This window comes from Epinephelus fuscoguttatus, linkage group LG8 (genome assembly GCF_011397635.1).
Source record: "Epinephelus fuscoguttatus linkage group LG8, E.fuscoguttatus.final_Chr_v1".
NCBI classification, from domain to species: domain Eukaryota; kingdom Metazoa; phylum Chordata; class Actinopteri; order Perciformes; family Serranidae; genus Epinephelus; species Epinephelus fuscoguttatus.
The window spans coordinates 15,586,572-15,612,129 of NC_064759.1; the positions used below are offsets into that span (position 1 = coordinate 15,586,572).

General features: G+C 38.6%; 1 protein-coding gene across 2 annotated transcripts; it reads left to right on the forward strand.

Moving 5' to 3' along the window:
• Positions 1-270: 270 nt before the first annotated feature.
• Positions 271-25,510, forward strand: LOC125893087 (uncharacterized). 2 transcript variants are annotated; one of them, XM_049583572.1, is made up of 22 exons: positions 271-476; positions 1,568-1,627; positions 2,671-2,951; positions 3,174-3,462; positions 3,785-3,828; positions 5,140-5,428; positions 8,165-8,208; positions 8,395-8,683; positions 9,001-9,029; positions 10,241-10,526; positions 10,891-10,934; positions 12,182-12,458; positions 13,092-13,120; positions 14,067-14,352; positions 17,011-17,054; positions 17,227-17,300; positions 18,884-19,098; positions 19,225-19,475; positions 19,611-19,739; positions 20,978-21,107; positions 21,260-21,292; positions 22,187-25,510. In XM_049583572.1, the coding sequence occupies exons 2-22, from the start codon at positions 1,606-1,608 to the stop codon at positions 22,453-22,455; spliced, it is 3,354 nt and encodes a 1,117-aa protein (XP_049439529.1). In that variant the 5' UTR covers positions 271-476; positions 1,568-1,605; the 3' UTR covers positions 22,456-25,510. The 2 variants fall into 2 exon arrangements, with proteins under 2 accessions (XP_049439529.1, XP_049439530.1); XM_049583573.1 differs by having other exon boundaries at positions 1,568-1,615.
• Positions 25,511-25,558: the final 48 nt, after the last annotated feature.

Genomic DNA, 25,558 nt, shown 5'->3' on the forward strand with positions numbered 1-25,558 from the left:
TATATATATTATAAGAGAGCTGCTATAATTACAAAACAAAAACAAAACAAAACAAAAAAGCAGAGTTTTATTAAGGCTCTTTAAAAACGTGAAGGTTGAGATCATGACAAAGCTGAAGCTAACTAGATACTGATTTTACTGTCATAAATCACAGTACATACCTGTCACCTGTGTGTTTAGCTTGTTGTTGACTTCCTGGGCCTTCTTCTTCTGCGCCGTCCTGTTGCATGTCTCTGCAGTTAAGTTGTGTTACCGCCCCCTGTCGTCCGTCTGATCAGCACCGGTCAGCACTCACCCCAACCACCGAGGAGACCTACAGTTGGAGAGGAAGGCACCACTGGAAACGTCTCTCCAACGGGAGGGACACACTTCGACCCCAAGTCCTGTCAACTCAACGAGACATGATATACCGCTGTCATAAAAAAAAATGGACGGATTCATCTCTGACAGCTGAAGATACGAGTTGTTTTAAAACGGTTTGTACAACTTACTTTAACTCTTACTTTCACCAAAGACGGTGGATAATCCAGTATCTTTGCTTTCACTTTTATGGTTTCAACTTCCTGTTGAGCTCCATTCATGTGTAAACGGTTAACTGAGCTAACGTACAGTAACTAACGTCAGTATGTGAACAACAGGTTGCTAGCTAAAGTTGCTAAAGTGCTTTGACAAGACAGTTTACTAAAACAGAAACTAGAGAAACAGCAAAGACGACGTTCAACGAGAGACACTGTGTGTGTGTGTGTGTGTGTGTGTGTGTGTGTGTGTGTGTGTGTGTGTGTGTATATCAATTAATGATCAATGATGTATTATTATGGATTAAGCTACCCAGCAGTAAAGTAACGTTAACAGTTAGCTAACATTAGCTCCATCTTTACCAGCTGCAACATTAAAGAGATATGCACATTGGAATTTCTCACTTGTGGGATCAATAAAGGTGTATCTTATCTTATCTTACATTAAAGCATCAATAATTATATATTATTAGATTTTAATGACTTAATACAGAGTATTTCTACAGTGTGTGCCCTTACATTAGTCAAAGATCTGAGTACTTTCTCTGACCGCTGGTAGTAGGGCTGCTGGGGTACCTTACATAATAATAATAGTAGTAGTAGTAATAATAATGATGATGATAATACATTTTATTTATAGAGCCCTTGTCATGGTGCTCAAAGACACTTTACATTGGTTAAAAACACTCATAAATATAGTAGTTTAGTCTGCTAGGTAATTAAAATTATAACTGGGACCCATTTTTACACGCTACTGTTCATGTGTTAGAAATGTACTTTTCTCTACAAAACTACGTAACTATTTCTATAGTCTTTCTTTCGACACTGCACCATAAAAACACAAAGATAGTGAATAATAGTGAATGTGAGGTTGGCCTTGAGGATAAATTTGGTGAAGCAGGAGCATTTAAGAGACAAAGTCTTAATCTATATTAGCCCTGCATTTTTCCCCAATGCCATGACAGAAAGCATTGTGTTTGCTGCCTGTGTGCTTCAACTCCAGTCATGTCCATCGTAAAACAACTTCTGAATTTTCTCTAATTTTGTTTCAGCTGGGAAACCTTCAGCCAGAGCAACTGGTGTAGATACCATGGCAGAAGGTGGGTGCAGAGGTAGTATGATGTCTTCTCAGTAAATTATTTGTTCTCTGTTTGTAATCAGTCACTGATCAGATTCTCTAGAAACCCAGAATCTGACAATAAGGGCCCCTGACACACCAAACCAATGGTCAGCGTTAGGTTAATGTCAAAAATCTGTTGCCTACCTGCTGGTGTGGAGAGTTATTTCCTCTTTCCTCTTTTTGGCCGAAACACAGGCGACATGAGGCAAGCAACAGTTGCCCTTTGTCACCGCTAGTTCTTTGATGTCAGCTTGCTGTGTCTGAGCCTTAAAACCTGTTTCCTAATTTACTGTATGGTTAAAACAGGCCTAATTCGTCTAAATAGAGTTCAGGATCAAGAGCAATGAATAAACGTGATGAGTGTTGCATTATTGAATTTAAATTAATAGTGTGACTTTGGGGAGGTATGCCTTTTTGCATGTCTTTCTTAAGTTAAATGAGAACATCACTACGACTGGTGTTTGTACATTAAGAATAAAAGAACTAGAGTCAGGAGACTTTTAGCTTCGCTTAGCATAAAGACTGGAAGCAAAGAGAAATGCTTACCCTGGCTCTGCCCAAACTCCAGAAAAATCTGCCGACCAGCATCTCTAAAGCTCTAGTTAACACATTAGTTCCTTTTTAAATGGTACAAAAAACACTTTGGTCAGGCTCGCTTTTTCTCTTGGGTCCAGTCTTTTGTCAAACTAAGCTAAACTAAATATCTCCTAGCTTTGTATTTAGTGTACAAAAATGAGACTGGTATCAATCTTCTCATGTCACTCTTGGCAGGAAAGACAGAAAGTGTATTTCCCAAATTATCATCATAAAACTTCAGATGTGACAGAATGGCATTTGAAGAAAACGTCATATCATAATTAAAAGATGTATTAATTAATTGTCTGTATTTGATGAATCTCATTTACAAGTCAAGTCATTTACACTTTGATTATTGAAATTAGAAGTTTTATAGTATCTTACAATAAAACCTCTTCAGATGAAATTTTCAGAAATTCCAGTCGGTCATTGTGGAGTCATTTTTTCCTCTTTCCTCAGACAAGCTCTTTGTGGATAAACATCGAGGCGAACTGATACAGAGAGCGAACAACACCGCAGCCATTCTAGCTGAGCTTGTCAGTGAAAATGTCATCCAACAAGACAGTTATGAAAAAATCAGGGCTCTGCCTACCCCTCAGCAGATCATGAGGGAGCTCTTCAGTGGGCCCTTGGCATCCAGTGGAGTTCAAGGAAAAGAGACCTTCTACAAAATCCTGAATAAACATGAGTCTTATCTAATCGATGACCTCAAGAGAACTGAGTATGAGAACGCCATGAAAGTGAGTAAATCCTTAGTTATTTAAATTATTTATTAAATTACGCATTGAGTGAGTACAGTTGAGATTCAAAAAATCATTATCATTACTTTGTGTGCAGAAACTGATACCACATTCACAATCCTAAAACGTAGACATTGATGAGATGTGAACAGACAAATCTGTGACGATCCCTGCTGACAAATTGCACTTTCACCCCCTGAACATCTCCTATGAATTTACCAGGTGGAAACCATATCATCTGTCATAGAGCTGCTTTTGGAAACGCTGTCTGGTTTGAGTGACTGGGAGCTTGAGGAGTTCAAGAATTTCCTCCTGAGTCAAACTTGCATCTACGAACACTTCTCAAATATCCAGTGGAGGCTGTTGAGGACCGCAGACATGCAGGACACAGTGTTTTCTATGGTGCAGAATAATGGCCAACAGTCTGTGGAGACGACCAAGGAGGTTTTAGAGAAGATGAAGAGGACTGATCTGGTGCAGAGGTTGTCAGACAGCAGCTCAGGATCCAAAAGTAAGACAGTAAAACTAAAAAAGATGTTAAAAATATTCCTTAACATGTGTCTTTTAAGTTTATAAGCTGTTTTCTTCTCTTCACATTATTAATAATAAGATTTATGATGTAGACATTTAAAGATACACATCATCAGGTGAACAAGATATATTTTATGACTAATGTAGAGCATGGAAAAATATTTCGGGTAAGGAGGCAAAATGTCTGATAAATTATCTGTTGACGTTGGAGTGTAATTCTGTGCTGACGTCTATGTGTTTTTCCCTACAGCAGTACAGTCTGATGTCAGTCACATGTTTTTATTTCCTTTCTTTCTCCTCAGAAAAACACTCTGTGGATGAACACCTGTCTGCACTGATCCACAAAGTAAGCAATATCATATCGGTCTGACCATGCAGAGTACAGCTTTTATTAGATAGGATGCAGGTTTAAATTCATATCAATATTAATTATGATCAATTAAACCAAACTCGTGATTTAAATAAAATGTTTCTATTGTTCCTATTATCAAGTCATTGTATTTTAAACAGTTTTTCAAAGACTTAAACCAAATGCTCAACAAGAAAATGATAAAATATCTTCATTGTGCCGCCACCTGTTAGTGCCATGACATCATCGACATCTGTTGTTCAGATCGGGTGGCTCATTTCAGCTTATAGCGGCACAATGAAAGAGTTACGGGTCAAGGTCAAGATTACTTTATTTGTCTCCCTTGGGAGAAAATCATCTTGGATAAAGGGACATTGCTGCGTCAAATCAGACATTACAGTACAGAACATTAAATAGATACAATAGAACAACACAGTAAAGATATTAAATATTAAATAAGACACATGCAAAACGTTAGCTTGTGGTAAAGTACTGTGCAAATTAGACACTGCAAATTAGAATTACAGGGCATACTATTGCTACCTGAATATTCAGACACATATTCACTTGCATACTTACATGCTCACACATTCTCATTCATACTTAAATACTGTACATGCTACAGTACATAGTACTCCAAACATGCCACCACAGATAAGATCAACTGCTTACCATAGACCTTAGGGGCCTCCTATGTTTCTGTCTGTCCTCCATTTGATCATTAATAAGTTTGACTGAGAGAGGGACGAATGAGTGTTTGTTTAAACAGAGGGATCCTGTTCCTCCTCCCTGAGTTTATTAGAATTCAAAGCATGGGAAGTGTCTGATAAAATCATAGTGGCCTGCCTAATGGCGACAGCTAAGAAAGATTCTAGGAGTCAAGGCGCAAGTGGATTCTCGCACAAACACTCCCCACCCATGTATGCCAGCTCAGCTCATTATCAATATGACCCCCTAAATATTTCTGTGAACTGACTATTTGATGTCCTGACCATGTATGACGGCAGAACTTTGTCTACAATTGATCTAGGATCCAGCAGCATTTCTACAGGCTCTCCAGTGATTTCGGCCTGGAAATGAAATTAAAAGAACATTAATCATGTTACAGATATTAAAGAGTGGAAGAAAAAAGGAATCATCTTCTGCACTAACAATCAGATAATTACCAAATGTATCAGTACCTTAGGTAATCTTGTAGAAAAACACATCTTCCAACATTCAAATGTAAAAGTATAAAAGTCTAATAATAATGATATCGATCAGGAGCCAAAATATAAATCTATTAAACATTTACTTGTAATTTTCCAGGTGGCAACTATGAGGGCTATTAAAGAGCGGCTTTTGGAGACACTCAGTGATTTGAGTGACAGGGAGTTAGAGAAGTTCAAGTGGTTGCTGCAGTTCACGTTCTTCCAGAGGAGTCTTGAACTCATCTCATGGAGAGAAGTGCAGTGGACTTACAATGTAAATGAACTGGTGGATGTGATGGTGGAGAAGTTCGGTCAGCAGTCTGTGGAGGTGACCGTGGAGGTTTTGATGGACATGAACAGGAGTGATCTGATGCGGAAGCTGTCAGAGACCATCTCAGGACACAAAGGTAAGATTGAAGAAGACAACTGCAACTTTGTACGTAATGATAATACACATGCTTACAAAATTAGCAGCTTGTCGTTTCAAACAATACAGTAATAACATGTAGGCCTGCCATGACCCCAAGAACAACCAAAGAGTTGAAACAACACCTCTCAAACACAGTCTCATGTAAAAACTAAATATCAACTTCACAGAGTTATTTATCTGTTTTTTTTAAAAATACAGGAATATGCTTTTTACCCAGTGAAATTAACTGACAAACTAAATTTACTTGTGCTCACAAAATAAAAACTAAATGTGAGATTAGACAGAAGTCCTTCTTACACTGCCAGATTTTCGGCGAATGTTGGGCGGTTTTGCCGGCAAGCTGCGAGCATTTAGACACACAGAGCTGGATTGGCGAGTTGATCCGAGGTACCCAATTTTCCGCCTCGTAGGGTAGACATATTGGCAGAACCCTTTAAGTTTAAACAGACCGAGGCGACCTTCCGCCACGAGAGGGGCTTTTGAAGACTTGTGGGAGGAGCTGTTGATGACACCGCATGTGCGAACCACTGGCGGTGGATAAACAGGAAACAGTTGATAGCAGGAATTAGCCAGCAGCTAGTAGCAAAAGGGAAACACAAACCTGACAGACACTGTAAAGATGAGCAACCGGGGAGACAAGGAATTGCGCGCTGTCCTTGCCCTTGCAAACGAAGAGGCCATTAACCGTCAGATGACAGGAACGATGAAGAACGCGCCGACTTACGAGAGAATCGCCGAAGGACTGACCAGCCGCGGCTTCCCTCCCATGTCACTGTTCACATCACACGCTGAGCTACACGTTTTGTTACTTGCTCACTCCCCCCACTGCCCCGAAAAAAAGCACATTTTGTATAAACACAAGTAGGTAGGCGTCATTTTGCCGCACTCCCCGATTTTGTTTTTATACTATCAATGCTGAAAAAAGACTAATTGGGCTTTCCTGCAAATTTGCACAATTCCTATCTAAAAAGTACTTTTGGTTCTTTTTTATAAGTTTGTGTGTTTTCAAAAGTTTCTCAACACCTTTTCTTTAAAAAATATTCTTTGTAGGGTTGGGCGATACAACAACTATTTACGATATATTGATATCTTTTTTTTTTGTATAATTATTTTATTTTCATTTCTCAAACAACAAAAATTTCACGGTTGATACACGATACACGATTATAATAAAAACATCCAAAACGAGAAAACAAACAAACGAAAGAACAAACAAAAACCCAGACACAAACAAAACCAAACAAAACAATTACACAAAAAAAAATAGAAACACAACACAAATTTATAACAGACCCAGTGAAAACAAACAAGCTCAACCTCCTAATTTCATGTCCTTTATCATTACATTAATCTCTATCATCCAGCGAATTAACTTTACTCAACAGTTTAATCGATGTCCCTTGTTTTAAGCCATGCTATTTATTTATCCTACTGCATAAATTAAATATAACATCAGCACAGATAATTCATACTCAAACCGTAGGAGGAACCAGAATACTATATTAGTTAAACCCATTTGTTAAACATACAACTTTATGAACTCAACACTTGTGATACTTTTCCCCATGTGTTTTCAAATTGAGTCACTTTATTTTTTTCAGTGGCTATAAGCTTTTCCATGTTCAAATAAAAAGACAGTTCATTTTTCCAGTGACTAAGAGAGGGAGGATATGTAAATTTCCAATGTTGTAGAATAAGTTTCTTTAATATCAAAGATGAGAAAAGAATGATCCATTTTTGTGGAAAATGCATATTATTATTTGAAACATCTTGCAAAATACAAAACGATGGATGGAAAAGAAGCTTCGTACCAAGAGCCTCAGATAACCAATTCTCCACTTCCAACCAAATCCTCTGAACTTTATAACATTCCCAGAACGCATGAAACAGAGAGTCTGGGGTTCCACACTTTAAGCAGCCATTTGAAACCTTTCCATCATACTTATACATTTTATCCCTGGTACAATTTATTCTATACATTATTTTATACTGAATCAAACGTAAATTTTCATTGACTGTAATATCTCTTGTTATATTCCAACATTGTACCCACTTGGAATTTATATCCTCCCTTCCTAAGTCCTGGTTCCATAAACAAGTTCTAGATTTCAACAAATTATCAACCAATATCGATATCTTTTCAAGCAAAGTATAAATTTAGGCAACACCATTTTATCGATAAAGGGTCAGGTTGCCTTATATGTTACAAACCAGTGTGCATCTCTCCTCTTTCACAATCTCTTCACAGCTCTGCCCCACTCACTCACAAGTTCTCCAGCAATACTTTGTAGAGCTGTAACCTGACGTGCACCTCCCATAGACTTATAAAATAAATAAACCAGACAAGGGTGTTCTGTAGTTACAGAAAAATACACTCGATACTGCTGAATCACAGTGGGTTTATCTAAAATTCAATGAAATAGAAAACTATCATCACAAATTACAAAGGCATTAAACAATTGAAATTTCTGTATTTGGAATGAAACTAATGTTCATAAGCTGAAATTTTACAGGTCTTGATCAAATTAAAAAAACATACAAGCATGCATTACTTAATGAATGAATTATTAAAGTTGATTTTTTTTTTGTTTTTTTGTTCATTGTACCAGTTCTAATATAAGTCCTTGATATTAGAATTGTAATAGTTAGACATTGTCTGATTATAAAGCCTGATGTTAAATCAATCATTCCTTCATATTTCCTTTGTCCTCAGAGAAACACTGTATGGATGAACATTGCCCTGCATTGGTCCAGACGGTGAGTAATGTCACTTCTGTCCAACATTGTATGATCAGTTGGACAAATACTATGAATTGTATCATTACTTTATGTGATATAACTGATGAACTCTTACCTCATCCACATCTCTAAAGAAAAATCTGTAATCATCCCTGCTGACAAATTGCACTTTTACCCCATGAACATTTCCTTTGAATTTACCAGGTGGAGATGATGACATCTGTCATAGAGCTGCTTTTGGAAACACTGGCTAGTTTGAGTGACACGAAGCTCAGGAAGTTCAGGGACATCCTCCTGAGTCAGACTGACTTCGACAGATGCGTTTCATACATCCCATTGATACTGCTGGAGATAGAAGACAGGCAGGTCACAGTGTTTTTAATGGTGCAGACCTATGGCCAACAGTCTGTGGAGACGACCAAAGAGGTTTTAGAGAAGATGAAGAGGACTGATCTGGTGCAGAGGTTGTCAGACAGCAGCAGAGGACCCAAAAGTAAGAAAATGAAGAACAAAACTGGTCTTTAACACGTGTCTTTAGTTTATAAACCATGTTTTCTTCTCCTTCAATTATAAATATTAAGATTTATGATGTAGAGAAAATAAGAATCACTCTCTTGATAGAAAATATATTTCATGGCTAATATGAAATATGAAAATATTTAGGCAGAGGGGGCAAAAATGACTGTTGAGCTGGTTTCAGTGTAATATTACCAATTTAATTTTTTTTTACAAAGCATAATGGCCTGATAACAATGTTTATTGGTAGATGTTTGATCAGTCACTCACAACTTTTGCTACTTTTCTCCTCAGGTGAACACCAATCTGCACTGATCCAGAAAGTGAGTAATGTCACACCTGTCTGACTTTATACAAAACAGCGTTCATTAAATAGATGCAGGTTAAAAATCATCATCGTCTTGAACATTTTCTATGAACTTTGTTTATTGATATTTTTTTTTACATATAAATTTATAATGGTGTTAAAGCACTTGTGAGTGACGGTTCGATGTAATAGTTGTGCAGAACAAAAGAAAACCAACCAACAAACAAACAAAAACTTAGAACCCACACAGAATAAAAACAAACAAACAAAACTTTCAGTTTGGTCATACTGGTCATTGGTCATATTACACTTGTTACATTAAACAATAAACTTGCTCAAAATGTCAGTGTAAAAGTAAAGATATGGGTACAAAAACAGACAAGATTCAGGAGGTTATTATTCAGGGATAAGTGGAAAAGTCATTTTCTTTCTGAGAATCTCTTTTCTCCACAAAGTGTTGGAAGGCAGTGTTGGTCATTTCCATCTCATTAGTATTGGATGTCTAGCCAATAATGTTACAAAAGCTACAAGATCTGCTCCAAGCTTAGGCAAAGGCAAGTGAGAGATGCTGAACAGGGCTGTAATGGCATTAGGAGAGAGCAGGACTTTTCCAAAGTTTCCTTGGTGACATCACAGAGTGACAGATCCCTTTATCAGTAGTGCCCTATCAGGTTTGTAAACTGGTCTCTCACTTAAGTGTGAGAATGAGGCATCCTGTGGAGATAAGGGCCAAATGGCTTTCCTTTGTTTGAAGAACAGTGAACATGAGGTATCTTACCATTTCAGATGGCAAGACCCAGAGGAAAAAGCCTTTACATGTCCAGTTTAGATTTGAACAAATGACAAATCATCTACCGTCTAGTGAATCCCAACAACAGTGAAGAGAACTTTATCCAAAAGAAACATCAATTTATTGTACTTTTAACATTTTTCAGAAAAGCATTAAACAAAATATAGAACATAAAAAATATAAATATCCTTTTGAGCCACTGTGACTCATTTAATTTTTTGTGAAAAGCCTGTAAATTAAAGGAAAAACAATTAACAAGTTCATCAGAATTAAAAGGAAGAAGTCACCAACAACAGCAGTCACCAAATGATCAATATGCTATGTTATCTGCCAGTAACACTCACATCTCCATAAACACTGATGTGGTGCAAAGAAACACATTTGTAATTGTCCCAGTGGATTAAATATATGTCCTATAAATGTATTGATTATTTCAGGTAGCAACAATGGCAGCTGTTAAACAGCTGCTTTTGGAAACTCTGAATGATTTGAGTGACGAGGAGCTCAAGAAATTTAAGTGGTCTCTGGAGTGGATTGTCTCCCAGAAGGACCTCCCAGATGTCTCACCGGAGTTTGGCCTCACAAACGACAGAGCAGAAATAGTGGATGTGATGTTGCAGACCCACAGCCAACAGTCTGTGCCATTAACCAGGGAGGTTGTAAAGAAAATGAACAGGATTGATCTGATGCAGAGGTTGTCAAAGCCCAGCTCAGAACTCGAAGGTAAGGTAAAAACTGTCATATTACATACATTTTATGATTCATAATTTGGAAATGGTAAATCTGCTTGTGTACACACTCTATCATCACAAATGTGAAGAAATAAAACAAAGCAGGGATCAATAAATCATCAGTTGAATCATAACTAAATCAATAACAGTCACACAAAGTGTTATAATTTTAATGAGTTAAGTAATTGTTGCAGGACTTTTGTGTTGGATTGCTTTCGACTGTGAAAGTGTTTATGATATTGTGAATTTGTTATATTTACTTTTGAGTTACCTGAGTCTTTTTAAAGTCGATCATACTTTCTCTGTTAGGTTAGAGTTTAATCCTCTGAGTCATTGTAAGTGTCTTTTCTCTGCAGAGGCACACTCAGTGGATGAACATGTACCTGCAGTGTTGAAGAAAGTGAGTCTAACTTTACACATCACAGCTTTCATTCAGTAGATGCAGGTTGAAAACCATCCTCATCCTGAACATCATGAATGATGATACAAATCAAACCGAAGGTTTTAAACTTGATGGTTCTCACAGTCGAAGGGTAACTTCTGTGTTTTCCAACCTGGACCCTAATTTTCCTTTAAGTGACTAATGGGAACAACAATTTTTGAAAGTGGTTCGGTATTGAGCGGACCGCTGCAGATAACAGTGGCAAAAGCAACTGTCGATTTACATCCACTGTAAGTGCTTGTTTTTGCCACTGACAGGCTCAGATTGTTAATTACAAGTGTCTGACAATAGGCACAAAATAAGTCTCTCAAAAACCCTCTTGGTTGAAATAAACCTTGAATTCATAAAGTTAGATGCAAAATATCAACCAGCAACCTCTGGGGCTGAGAATTGAAGCCAATGTTACAGCAGAAATAAACATGTTTACAGCCTGACACAAAAAAAAACAGCTTTGGTCTCTGTAGCTAATTTCAACATTCACAACAATTGTATGTGGGATGGATTTTTTAGAACTCACTTGTTTACTTTTTTTTTTTTTTTAGGCTTAAAGTTGCACATTTTTAACGATGGGGTGGCTTGAGTGACAGGCTGGGTGCGATGCGTTGCTGTCGTCTGTAATTTAGATCCATCCCTCACTTTTCCACAGCTCCACCCTCTCATCCAAATGTGGTCACTTCTGACTCCAAAAAGCCAATTTGGCAACACCTGAAATGTCAAACTCAAGGCTTCAAAACAGCAGTCTACAAACCAGTGGGTGATGAAGCAACAATACATATCTAAATATCTAATATCTATTATTTGCTAAGTTATCTTATTCAGATTTTTAACTATGAAAATAAAATACTTACTTTCAAGTAGAGTAAAAAGTTTCTTTGAGTTACAGAAACAATGTTATGTTAGATCAGGTGGTAGTAATCAGTTTACAGGTATTAAGGGGTAAAAGTGTGAAGGGAATCGTCTTTTGCTTTGATGCTGCTGAAGTAATGAATAGACATAAAAAAATGTGTTGGTAAAGAAAAAGAGGGAAACGTAATCAACAGAATATTTATTACCAACTGTATCTTTGTCTTGAGTGATCATACAGAGAAAGTCTTAAAAGATCCAGGTCTAAAATACTGACACTGATGAAATGCAAAGAAGTAGATGTTTTAGAATGCCACTTCAGAATTGACACATTTGCTTAATGCATCCTTTAAATCTTTCAGGCAGCTGTGAAACTGATTCTTTTGGAAACACTGAAAGATTTGAGTAAGAAGGAAATCGAGAAATTCAAGTGGTTGCTGCGGTTTACGCAGTTCCAGAAGGGTCTTCCACACATCCCATTGAGCGGATTACAGTGGGCAGACAGTACAGACACACTGGTGGATCTGATGGTCCAGACCTGTGGCCAGCAGTCTGTGGAGGTGACCACGGAGGTTTTCATGGACATGGACCGGACTGATCTAGTAGAGAGGTTGTCAATCATCAGCTCAAGAATCAAAGGTCAGAGAAAAAAGACAAAAACTGCCACATTACACAGTCATATGTTTCTCATAAATGTTTAATAAATACATTTTAGATTTCATAGTGAAGCTGCATTCAAACTTTATTTAATCAATAAGAAATCTGAAAAATTAGAAAGCAGACAGCGACACAACCACACCACATTTATTACTTGGACTGCAGAAATCACTGAGTTGAATTCAACCTCTTTGATTTTCATGATGTCATGACTGAGTAGATTTTACTGTCAGTTTTGCAGCAGTGAATTCTTTGTATTTTATTTTCTTTAAAAGCAACTGAACTTGAATCAACACTTCTGACACTGAATATCTTAATTTGACAGCTTTGTAGATTATATATTTTGATACATTCCAGACATTATAATCTTTATAAACGTAGTGTTTGTTGCAGGACTTTTGTATTGTAGTCCTTTAGATTTAATGGGTGTTAATGATATGGTGTCCAACCTCTCTCATTCTGTTTTTATGATGTCAGATCCAAGTCCATTCTAGTGATATTTTGCGATTAATCCTCCATTAGGTTTTTAATTCAAAAGCAACTAAATCTGACTTAAGTTGTTTATAGTCTGATTCTGAATCTGTGAAGAGTCATTATTTTTTTCCTTCTCTTCAGAGAAACAGCCATCTGAACTGCTCCAGAAAGTGAGTAATATCACATCAGACACGTTTTACAGAACACAGCTTTCTTTGAATTTTTACAGATTGAAAATGATCCTCATCTTAACAGTAAAGAGGTGGAAAACATTTGTAAACCAGAAACATCACATCTGCTGTAAAAGCAATGAGAACATGTGATCAGGTGGATCGTTCCTGCTTTTGGTTGCACAGAGAGAGAGAGTTAGAGACAGTCATTAAAGCACAGTTACTGATAACCAGTTTATAGCATTAAATGGATCACACTGGCCCTCATTTATCAATCTAATGTACAAACCAGCACAGAACCAAACACAGAAATCATCTAAAATAGGGTCTTGCTGATTCAAATGATGAAGCGTCATTTAAATATAATACATACTGGTTTAGTTTACGGCATGGAGAGACATAATACAGCTAAAAAAAGAGTTTTAGATAAATTAGAGCTGGGCACTAGTGGTGTTCGGCCTTTCGTCAGTAACACAGAGCCAGGCAACTGCGAGCTATGATAGAGAGACTGCGTCCATTTGGCAGCGTTACATTTTTAAGTTATTACTGTGGCTGCAAATACTTAATATGCCCTTCATAATATGATCTAATAAAAATGATCCAACTCAGCTTGATTTTCTGTGCGTGAGTTGAGACGTGATGTGAGATTTGATCGTAGCCTCCGCTCACGTCCACATTGATCAATGCAAACTTTTGCGTGGAAATGACTGAATGCCCAGGTTTCTGTCATACGTTTATTTTGTAAATGAGGGCCACTGTATTGTGATGAAGCTACAGAAATGAACACATGGAAGGTCTTTGTTTTTATAGTCACCTTAAAATTCAGTCTCACTAATTTATCATTTTGCCTTATGTGGTTAATATTAGTTGTTACAAATAAATTAATGTATTGTTACTACAGTGGAGCTATGACATAAATGTTCTCCGACTACTTTCTATCCACCAGGAAGTCACCATGACACCACTAATGGAGAAACTTTTGGAAACACTGGAAGATCTAAGTGAGTGGGAGCTCAGGTACTTCAAGCATGTCCTACAGCACAGCAGAATGAAGAAAAGCCTCCCAAAATTCTCCACACAGAGATTGGAGACAGCAAGCAGAATTGGCATGTTGAAGCTGATAGTGGATTTCGACAGCCAGCTGTCTGTGGAGGTGACAAGGGAGGTTTTAATGAAGATGAACAGGAGAGATCTCACAGAGAGGTTGTCAGAAACCAGCTCAGGACTCAAAGGTAAGATGAAGAAGACAAAAACTGCCACATTGCACAATCATATGTCTCATAAATGTTTACTTGATTTTTTTACTTAAAGCCTCAGTGTGTTAAAATGGTGAGTAACAGTGACATCAGCGGTCAAATTCTAGATTGCAGCGCTCACTCGCGCTTACTTGCTCACCCCTCCCGTCGGGTAAGTGACGGTGGCCTCGTAGGACAAAAAGCCTTGCGCTGACAGCAGAGATGGCATCATCCACGAGTTTTTCAGGAGTATCTAGCAAATACACGCTACACGTCTAATAGATTTCCATATTTATAGTAACAAGGTAAATCTGCTTGGTTTCAAACTGTAATGTGAGATATGAAAAAATGAGGGAGCAGACAGCGATGCAATAACACCACATCAGCCGTAACTACCTCCCAGGGAAACTGATGCGTGATGCTTATACTAATGCCTAATGCAGCAACTGTCCACAGGCAGGACAAGTTAGGTTGGTGTTTGAGCTTAGAAATTCATCTGTGCAGAATGCCAGGGAGGTGAAGAAGTGGCCAACATGAAGGAAGAGAAGCACAGCAACAAGGGAGCTGGACAACTTGGGAGACAGTCACCAACAGGGCTATAACTTGAGACAATGGGCTCTAGTTTCCCGGCGCAGCGCAGGGTGGCAAACCCCGCGCAGAGCTAGTTTCGAGCAACACAACCCGAGGCGTGCTCAGTTTGGTAGTTTGGCAGACCAAGGTGCGCTGAGATGGGTGTGGCGGCGCAGCAGGGGGAGGTGTCAACAGATGCAGCTTGGCGCAGTGACAGTTTCGTGCCAAAAGGCTTCGCCGAAGGTGTGCTAAAAGCTTGCCAACTGAAACCACGTCTACTGTCAGCGAAGGCGGAGCGCAGCCGGTGTAAGCCGAAGTTTGGCTGACCAGCGGACAGTGCGCACACGTCATCAAAACCTCACAGGCAGGTTTCCAGAATGTCAGGCACATTAACAATGCAATAAATACCCAAAAAAACACTATTCAATGCAACTATCTGCAATCAGCACATAAATGTATCTTTATATCGTCTGTCTCGTCACATCTGATGTCAGATCAAAGGGGATTGGCACCGTTTGGCACGTTTGGCACGCGTAATGGAAACCCAACACACAGCTGCAAACTAATGAGTTCACATCCCTCTCAGCCAACCACAAACAGCATCAGATAGGGAGTATATATTCAGCATCTGTCATCTTAGAAAAGTCAAAAGAAAAGAAACAGAGTGAGACTGCGAGAGAGAAAGAGAGAGCGTGCGCACGCGCGCACACGCGTGCACGAGAGAAACACAACATTGATTTACAATTGTGCTGACCTCCTCCCAGGCTACCTTTGCATCATCAGCCCGTGGAGGTCTGCTAGCAGTTCTGTATATTTGGACACTGCGAGCAGACCTCCCGGACCAAAACATCAGTTTCCTCCTGGAAGAAGAAGAGTTTGGCCGTCTGACGCTGCTGCTCTCTTCTGCCATGGCGAATTGAGTCTCATTACGCCTTCGCGCGGCGCATTTAAGGGCGAGGAGAGGGGCTCATTTGATTGGTGTGATGTGTGTAAAACCCACTCCACGCCTTCTCTCCTCCCTCTTTCCGACTTGCGCAGGTAGGAGGGACGGAGGTGAGATAGAGGGGTAGCTGCGCCAGGGCGCACGGTGTTCCAGACTTACAAAATCCGCCTGGCCACACCCAGTTTGCGAAGCGCAGGTGCACTGCGCCTCCGCCGCGCCCGGTCTGCGAAACTAGAGCCCAATATGTTTAGGATACAGGCAAGATTTAGCTCACTCATCAGGTCTACGTACAGTAGCTTCCCAAGTCCCAGAAATCTGAACGGCCATCTTTGCGACACCCAAAAACCAAGCTTGAGACATATTCTCTCTAGCTGCAAAACAGCACTGACCCAGGGCCAGTGCAGCTGATGTCCTGCAAAAGTTGGAAGAGGGCAGATAAGCACGCAGACTAGAATTACATAAGGCCAGCCCCTCAACATCATGATGACAAATCTATTTTCATCAGTCAATGAGGTGGAACACAGAATGCTACACAGAAAGCAGATGAGGCCATCAGTCTGTCACTTACTGCACTGACAGTTTGCTCCAACATGGACACACACCACAAAAAAAAAACAAAAAACAGTCAGGACCAACACATCATTTTCTATCCCCACTGCAAATAAAAAGAAGGAAGCTGGAGCATCTTGATGGCCAAATGGTTACAGCATGCAATGTAACCACAACATCCACAGTTTGATTCCATCTGTTGGACCCCCCTCTCTCACTGTCCCAGACTTCCAGTCTGCCTGCACACTGTCATCTGTCCAATAAAGGCAAAAAATGCAAAGAAAAAATATCTAAATAATAATTAAAGAAAGCCATCGTTCCCAAATACGGTTGGAAGTTGGGGATAAATCTGATGACTGACCTGCTGCATGTATACACAGCTTAACAGTAACCTGGTTACTACAGTGCACGTAAACACACTGAATGACTGCAACATCAACACCCATTACTGTACATTACAATCCTAACCTACTGTTACATATTGCTCTCATGTTTGAGCAGCACTATCTAGCATATGATGCAAAACAAATGCAAAGTTATGCGGTTTTATTTATCAACTTAACATGTAGTTTAATCTTCTGTGTCTTCACAAGGGCCTTCAAGAAGCTTGGAGCTTGAGGACTGTGGAAACATTATGGTAATTCCTTACATTCATTCATTCATTTGTTTAGTTTAATTTAGTTTATTAGGATCCCCATTAGCTATTCTTCAGGTGAGTTTATTTGTCATTCAGTCATTTATTTTATCAGTTAATGTGATGTTACTAAGACACATCTTCACTTCTTTGTAAAAATGACTGTCCTCTGCAGCAGGACTCCAGTGACTGGACTGAAGTTGAACCTGAAGTGAACAGTACAGATGCAGACAAGGCTTCAACTTACAGGTAAATATAAGATCCTAAGTGTTCCATCACAGCTAAGCGTCATTGTTTGGGGCTGAAAAATGAAGCCCATGCTGAAGCAATGTCAGGAACCAGACTGATGACGATGAGCCTCTGGGGGCGAATTATTATTATTATTCGGTAGGGGTAGGAATCACCAGAGCATCCACGATATGATAGTATCAGGATACTTAAGTCACGATACAATATTATTGCGATAATAAATATGTTGCCATATGCTGAGTGTTGTGATAAAATATATTGTGATTTATAAATTATGTCCCCAAAAACAAAGTTTGTCAACATCCGTTTTATCTAATAAGAAAAAGTTTTCAGTCTGTTCATCTCACTTCAGCCACTTTTTTGCAGAAGCGAAATTTATCTAGTAATAATGATTATATATTCTTGTAGACTACCAAAAGCTCATTTGTAATATTAATGATTTACATAATGAAAAAATATCAATACTTGGCACTGTGTGACGATACAACATTGCCACACAAAAATATTGTGATACTGTGCTGAATAGATTTTTACCCCACTCTTATTATCTGGTATAGTAAGCTGATATCCAAATCAAGACTTCTTCCTCTGTGCACCCATCATTTCAGCTAATCTCTATATCTGCAGATGAATGCAGATAATTTGATAACTCTGGTTTGTTTGTTCCTCATCCTGGTGATTGACACATCTAGGTGACACCATCGAATGTGCGTTACTATGTTTTGTATGTTGTTATATTCACGTCCCCTACAGTGGTAGAGCAACACCTGCACACCGTCTTGTGCATAACTCTCTCTAGTGCTGTTGTAGCTGACCGGTACACTGGAAACCAGCAGATGGGTCCTCTAGCCCCAGTGTATTAATTTGTGTCCATCATAGTGACTTATTCGCACACCAATCCATCTGTTGTGCTAATTTCAGCTTTTGTTCATTTTGTTTCATATGATAGACCCACATACATTGGTCACTGTCTCATTATAAATCTGACTTTGGTCAATACTACTTGGACTACAAACGGACTACAAACAGAAACCAGAACACTTCTGATACCAAAATCTGTCCCATTGCCTGCAGATTCTGTATACATATATGCAGAATTTGTTTATAGAGATTAACACAGAGGTGCCAAAAACTGCAGGTCCTCAAATGGCCACTTGAGACTGGCCCCAAAAGGGAGTTAATCCTCATAGATCCCCATGTTAAAATGCCCAACTTCTCAGCAGAAATAAATATGTTTACAGCCTGGTACAAAAATGTTCTGGTGAGCTTTTAAATAACACACGCCTGTAAAAAAAATTAAGGTTTATAATTACGCATGATCAAGGGCGTGGCTGCTGTGAGTGACAAGGCTGCCTGTAGATAGGATGAAACCTTCAAGCTTGGTTTCACAGAAGGGAATCTAAAATCTCTCTGTGCTGTTACTGGTTACTAATGCAATAAAACAATTATAGTGGCAATAGATTTAACACCAAATAAACTGAAGGCTAATACGCTTGAGATTTACGTTTATTCCTTTGTGACCCTAATACAGTATTTTTGTGCATAGACACAAACTCGCTTGTTTTCTTTTCATTCACATTTAGCCTACAGTCTGAAGCAGGAAACTTTGAATGCAGTGTCTCCGGCTTGCGCTGGATCTGTAAGGAAAAGGTCAGCTTTAAGTACCAGTTTTGCTCTTGGGAAGGACCTATAGAAAGGATAGAAAGCATGCAGTACATGGCTGCAGGTCCCCTGATGGACATCACAGTCATTGCTGGGAAGTTAGATGTAGTGTACCTGCCACACTGGATCTGCATAGGTAAGTGGACATAAAGAAAATAATAAAATAAAAACTAACTTTTCTATTCATATCTTATAGCATGTGTACAAAAATTGACACAATCCTTTTCTCTTCACTTACTGTGTGTGCTTTTATTTTGTGCAGATGACAACCCTACAATATTAGACAAGTTTGTAGTCCTACACATAGATGACTGTGGAGATGTCGTGGAAAAAGTGTCTGAGGTCACATCGTCCCATGTCAAGCTGTCTGAACCAGTTTTCTCTCCAAGAGCGGTCCTGATGAAAGCTGGCCTGTTGGTGAAAATACACTGTAATGTGTTGATATACAAGACCAACACAGCATTCCTCACTCTCCATGTTTATCTGATCCCATGTGATCCGGGTCTACAACAGGTTATTTCATAACTTATTGTCATCAATACCAATCATAATAAGACACAGAATGGCACAGTCAATAACTTGATTAATATACAACACAGCATCAACCTTGTAGCAACTTTGTGTTAAGAGTTTGGTGTGTTTTTACAGGAAATGGACAAGAGGGAGTTATCCCGTGGATACAAAATTATCCAAAAGCCACATCCAGAGAGGTCCCTGAAAATGCAAGATCGTTTCATCCTAACAGCAGATTTGGACAGTGCAGACATTTGTCCTGAAGTATGTTTTAAACCATTTAAGAATAACTGCTCTATGTTTTGTGATTTGAAATGAAAAATCATTACAAAATGATCCAAATTTACTTAAATGTTTTGATTCTTGTCTCATGAGAAATTTACATTGAAACAGTCTAGTTAAAGACATTGAAATGTCCTAAAACATTTTTATTTATTACTCATAAACAAACTGTGACACTACTCATAAGTTGTGTTTTCCAGAAAGCAATGACGTCTTAAAAGCTTTTTATATACAAAGATTGTGCTTTTTGGCCGCTACAAAGTTCCTTCTTTGTGTCGCCTTAGCATTTTTACACAGAACCTAATGACGGGGGCATCATGCTGCTCGAGTGTGGACATTTTAAATAGTATGCAGGCATTGCGGAAGCAAAAGAGGCACAACAAGCATGACATGAAGTGATTGGTAGGGTACTGAAAATACAGACAGTACTTACTGACCCTCATGCCAACAAGAAGTCCAGTGTAGTTTTTTAATCCACAAAACTCGTTTGGGGTATCAGAGGATAACAGCTAGCCAGAATAACAGCTACACTTGAAGTGCACGGAACCCACATTTTGAAAATGTAATAAAACTCCGCTAATGCATTTCAAAAACATCAGAACGACTCGTCCGTCATAATCCAAGTGCCCTGGCGCATGAGTTCACATGTAAACACAACAGCCTGCAGGGCAGGCTAACTGACCACGGTGAGAAATGATGCTACAAAAGTGGAGTAAATTACGTCTTTTCAAGTTAGTTTTGCATGCTGCAGCTTCAGGGCACTTGGATTACGACGGATGAGCCGTTCTGACGTTTTTGAAATGCATTAGCGGAGTTGCACTTCAAGTGTAGCTGTTATTCCGGCTAGCTGTTATCCTCCAATACCCCAAACGAGTCTTGTGGATTAAAAAACTACACTGGACTTCTTGTCGGCATAAGGGTCAGTAAGTACTGTCTGTATTTTCATTCTAAAGTGGCCATATCCTTTAAGTACTTTAAAAAACAAATAAAAAATTCATTTTTGAAAAATCAATAGTGCTTTAGTTCAGGCGGAGATGGGCTTCCTGGCTTGCATTTGAGGTGTTCCTTGTGTGCTCTCCTCCTACACTAGATTGAATTAATGTTGTGTTTGTTGTAATGAAGGTAAAAAAGGCAAATGCAGTGAAGTAAAAAAAAAAGAAGATTATTGGCTCAAAAATATCACCATCACCATATCTTTTTCTTTTTTTCTTTTTTTACAGACATTAAAGCTCAGACATAAAAACATAAATTTCTTTGAAGTGTTCATTGAAAATCCAGACAAAGTTTTCAAGCTCAAGCTTGAACAAGTAAATGATCATCAACCAGTGTGGACCTGTACAGTTCGAAAAGGTCAGTTTTAATAATACCACAAGAACTTAAATACACTGTCTGAGTACCACATGGATTTTATTGAACATCATTATTGAAGCAGACATCTATTGATAAAAGGCAGTAAATCAGCTACGTATTCATATTTCCTTATCTCTGGATTATCTTTACAGATGACTACCAAAGCAGCACTGGTCCTTTACAAGGTAAAATATTTTAAATGATTTGTGTTAAGAAGAATTGCACTTTAGATTTCACTCTGTTTTGTCTGTCCGTCTGTCTGCTGCGCTGTGATGTGTTCACAGTAAACACAAAGTAAATTTTTTTGCATTGCAAATTTTTGCATTGCATCAAAGTCAGGAGTGTTTATTTAAAATACAATACAGTTTACCAGTCTGAATATTTATTTTCTTGTCTCTGTTCTGTATTCAATTGAATATAGGTCACAAAAGATTCACAAATAATTGCATTCTGTTTTCATTACATTACATTTTACATTTTAATCAAGGTTGTATTTTTCACATTGTCCACGGCAGCGCATTACTGCTTCACTCCTTCCACTGTCTTTCCAATAACTAACTTTAATTACTCAAAGCATTTTGCTAATAAGCAACTCAACAAAATCGCTAACACAAGTCCAAATGCATATTCTCAGAGCTTAACCGTGTAGTGCTACGGCTTTGCTCACTAATCTCTGAGCCCTCTCCTTTTTATGTTCTGTCTCTGTACAGTACTGACACTGAGTCACAGACAGCGACAATGTGTTTATCCTCTATTTCTGATACTTGGTAATGTCAGAAGAATCTGTCAGGATAGGCTTGTGTAGGCCTGTGTGTCATCTTCAACCTGCTCAAATAGTGCAATCTGATTACTGACCTGCTGCATGTCTACATGGATTTACAGTAACCTGGTTACTTCAAACCAATAAAATTTTGAATGTTAGGCTGTCCGACAGCGACAAACCATTTAAGCTCGACAGGTGTTTGCAGTATTCAAAAGGTTTGAGTGTCACTTTGCAATAAATTAACCCTCTCTTTCTTTTAAATCGTAAAGGAACTGATGTCACCAGATATTACCTAAACAGATTTTTCTGCCCTCAGGGGAGCACTTTGTGGATAAACACCAGTGTGCTCTGATTGAGAGAGTGAGCAATATAAAACCAATCTTGGATAATCTCCTGAGTGAAAAGGTAATCCAACAAGAAGAGTATGATACAATCAGTGCCATCCCAACCACTCAGGAGAAGATGAGGAAACTCTATAGCGGTGCCCTGAAAGCTGCAGGACATGACGGCAAAGACGTCTTCTACAAAATCCTTGAGGAGAACGAGACATATCTTGTTGCTGATCTCAAGAGGAAGGAGTCATAAATACTGTGATCAGGGTAAATTTGCTCTTTTGTTATATTTCCGCTCTGAGACTGTGGAACTGACCCTGTTTTTCTCTTATTTTGATTCTACACAAATATAATAGCTTGTTTGCAATCATGTGATTTAAGACTCGCTAAATTTAGATGGAGGGAAGGTAGTGATAAAACCCATATAGTGCGTGAATTTGAAATAGAGAAGGGTGACTACAAAGAAGGGTCGGACACTATCGTTGTTAGAATTTACCTTGTCCTTCAGACCTCCTAATGCTACTCATGTTACTCCGTGAGCTAGTTAAAGTGTTCTAGTGTCTAGTGGACTATAACCAGTACTGGAGATGAGGGGGGATGGCATCCCCCTTGAAATAAAAACGGTCAAAATCATCCCCCTTCTAAAACTGCCATCCCCCTTTCCATCCCTTGTGTCATTTTTTTTTAATGAATGTGGTATTACTGCTATTTCAGCATTTAGTCTTAACTTTGGTTTTACGTATATCAAATAAAATACTGTGGGCGAGAGCACACATGCAAAGATGTTTTTATATCGTATCTCAGCGAGCTGTGACGTTGATGTTATGCCTGTGCCCTATAGAGGGCGCCTGAACAACACATAGTGCGTCCAAATTCACACTTGTTCTTCTCTATGGATTTTCTCCACAACCGTGCGTTGTAGCAAGAAGCCACTCAGGTTACGTGAAACAGCGGAACCGCAGCTTTCCGACAAGACCACGCACTTGTCGGTAGTCTAATTTTTTCACAGCGAAAAAAATGATAAAATTACACTAAAATGATTTATAACAAAGCTTTCATACAGCTTTCCACACACATTGCTCTTGGATGGATTACTCGCGAATGCAGGGTTGCACAGAAATGACACGCATATCACATGAAAGGGCAGGACCAGAGCTTTCCGATGATACCACACACATCATAGGTCATCCCATCACGCTAAAAATACAGAGCAATTGTCTACAAAATAAAAACCTGACAAATTTCTTTACAATCCATTATACAGATCAGTCACTTCATATATTTTTCTGATCTTAGATGTAAATATTGCATGTTTCTTTCAAATAAAACACATTTTTGACTTGTGAATGAGTCAATCGAATTTCTTGCAATAATGAAAAAATGCTGGCAATCACGCCTGGCACAAACCACATGTTTTGGACAGCTGTGAAGTGACAGAATGTCCCACCATCACGGTTCTTATATTGCCAGATTCCAGAGAGTCTCCCCTCTTCATATATGGCAGAATATGTGTACTTCCCACTTGCTATGGTGAGATACATGTAAAAATTTAGTAGCACGTATTTGTTTTCATTGATAGAAAAATATTTATAAAATACAGGCACATAGAAGGACGTGGTGATGGCAAATCTGGTTAGCCCAGATTGTCCTAACCCCCCCCCCCAAGATATAGCATGTGCATGTAGCCTTTATAATGACTGTGATATGAGCTTAAATGTAAAGGGCCCAAAGGGTTAAACAGCGATATTAAAAGGAAGGTGAGAAATTATTTTCAGCCCAAAAACTATTTTATCTCCAGTGGGGTTTTTTTAAATCCACACTTGAATGTTGGGCATTTTCAAGAAAATATGTAGTTTTCTTAAAAATCAACTGGAAGAGTAATGTCATGTGCTTGCATAAGATTTCTGCTCAGTCATTCTAACAAAACCATAATGAGCTTGTTTTCTTCACATAGAGGATAACTATGGCCAGCAAGCAAGGGCAAGAAATAATGAGAACAAAAAGCATGACTATGAAAATCTCTGGAAACTTTTATGAGATAGGGGAGAGTGGGGTAGGCAGCCATAGAATTGGACCTATGTATTTTGTATTATTTGTATTTTTAATATGTTTTTATGTTTTAAGTTTCAATTCGCACTCCATGCCCTGAAGTTGGGAATTTTAACCTACAATATTTGTATTTGTATCAGTAAAGATCAACATTTCTTTTTCATTTTTTTAATGAAGGGTTTCTTGTTTAATTTATATGATTTAATTAATCACAATTAAAAATTAACCCTTAGATACCAGTTTTGATCGTATACCACTAACTGCTTTTTTGGAAAATACACTATAATTCAATATTCTAAAAGCAAAATTGACTTTGATTATTATTAGTATCATCGGTTGACACAAGTAGAAGATGAAGAAGAAATGATTTTGCACTTGTCCTGTGCATTTGACCCTAACTATGTAAGAGCAGTGGTGCTATGGCAGACCCTCTGTGCTGTCATCAGCACAATTTATGTCCCCATGTGATAAAATCCACCATCCCCCCCTGATTTTTTTTTTTTTTTTACAACTTGAGTACTGACTATAACTATTTTGTGTTATCTGGGTCCACGACTGAAACGACTACCATCTTGCTCTTGGCCAGGTGTACATGGAGACACCGTTGTCAGGCTGATGTTACCAGCTAACATTAGCTAACTTTGGCTACTGTTTTCTACCTAACGTTACGAGGTTAATCGATCCCAGAGGTCTGAGGTAATGCCGTCAAAGCTCTCAGTCGTGGCTAAAAACTTGGAGAAGTTGTCGCAGCTCGATGTAATTGCATCCAACTTGAGGCATGTTTAACATGCTTTAAGGTTTGACAATAGTTCACTGGGCTCTTCCAAACCCAAGACTGAGGTTTTGGATCCACATCTGCTGCTGTTTCTCAGTTACTTTTTAAAAATACTTCTCCCCTTTATGTCCTACTGTATTTGGGTCATAAATTGGCTCTTGTTTTTTCCCAAGTTTTATTGATTGGGCCGTAAGCAGCGCAAATCAAAGGCATTGGTGCAGTGTTGGTAGACTTTGCCTCCAGCTGCCTTCAATCTGGACAGAGCACCAATGTAATATGTCATATGCAAAGACACTATGACTGTGCACTTTTTAAAAACATGTTTACATATTGTCTAATGTCTGTTTGTCTAGCATTTGTTGCTTTTCAATAAATAAATTGTCTTAATATGACTTAATTCTTATGTTTGGTATCTTGTCCAGCTGATAAATGTGAGTCATATATTAACTTAATATCTGTCCCTTTAGCTGCTTAATGCTCCATTATGTGCAACAGCTAGTCCCAAACTGTGTTGTTCTGCTGTTTGCTGCTG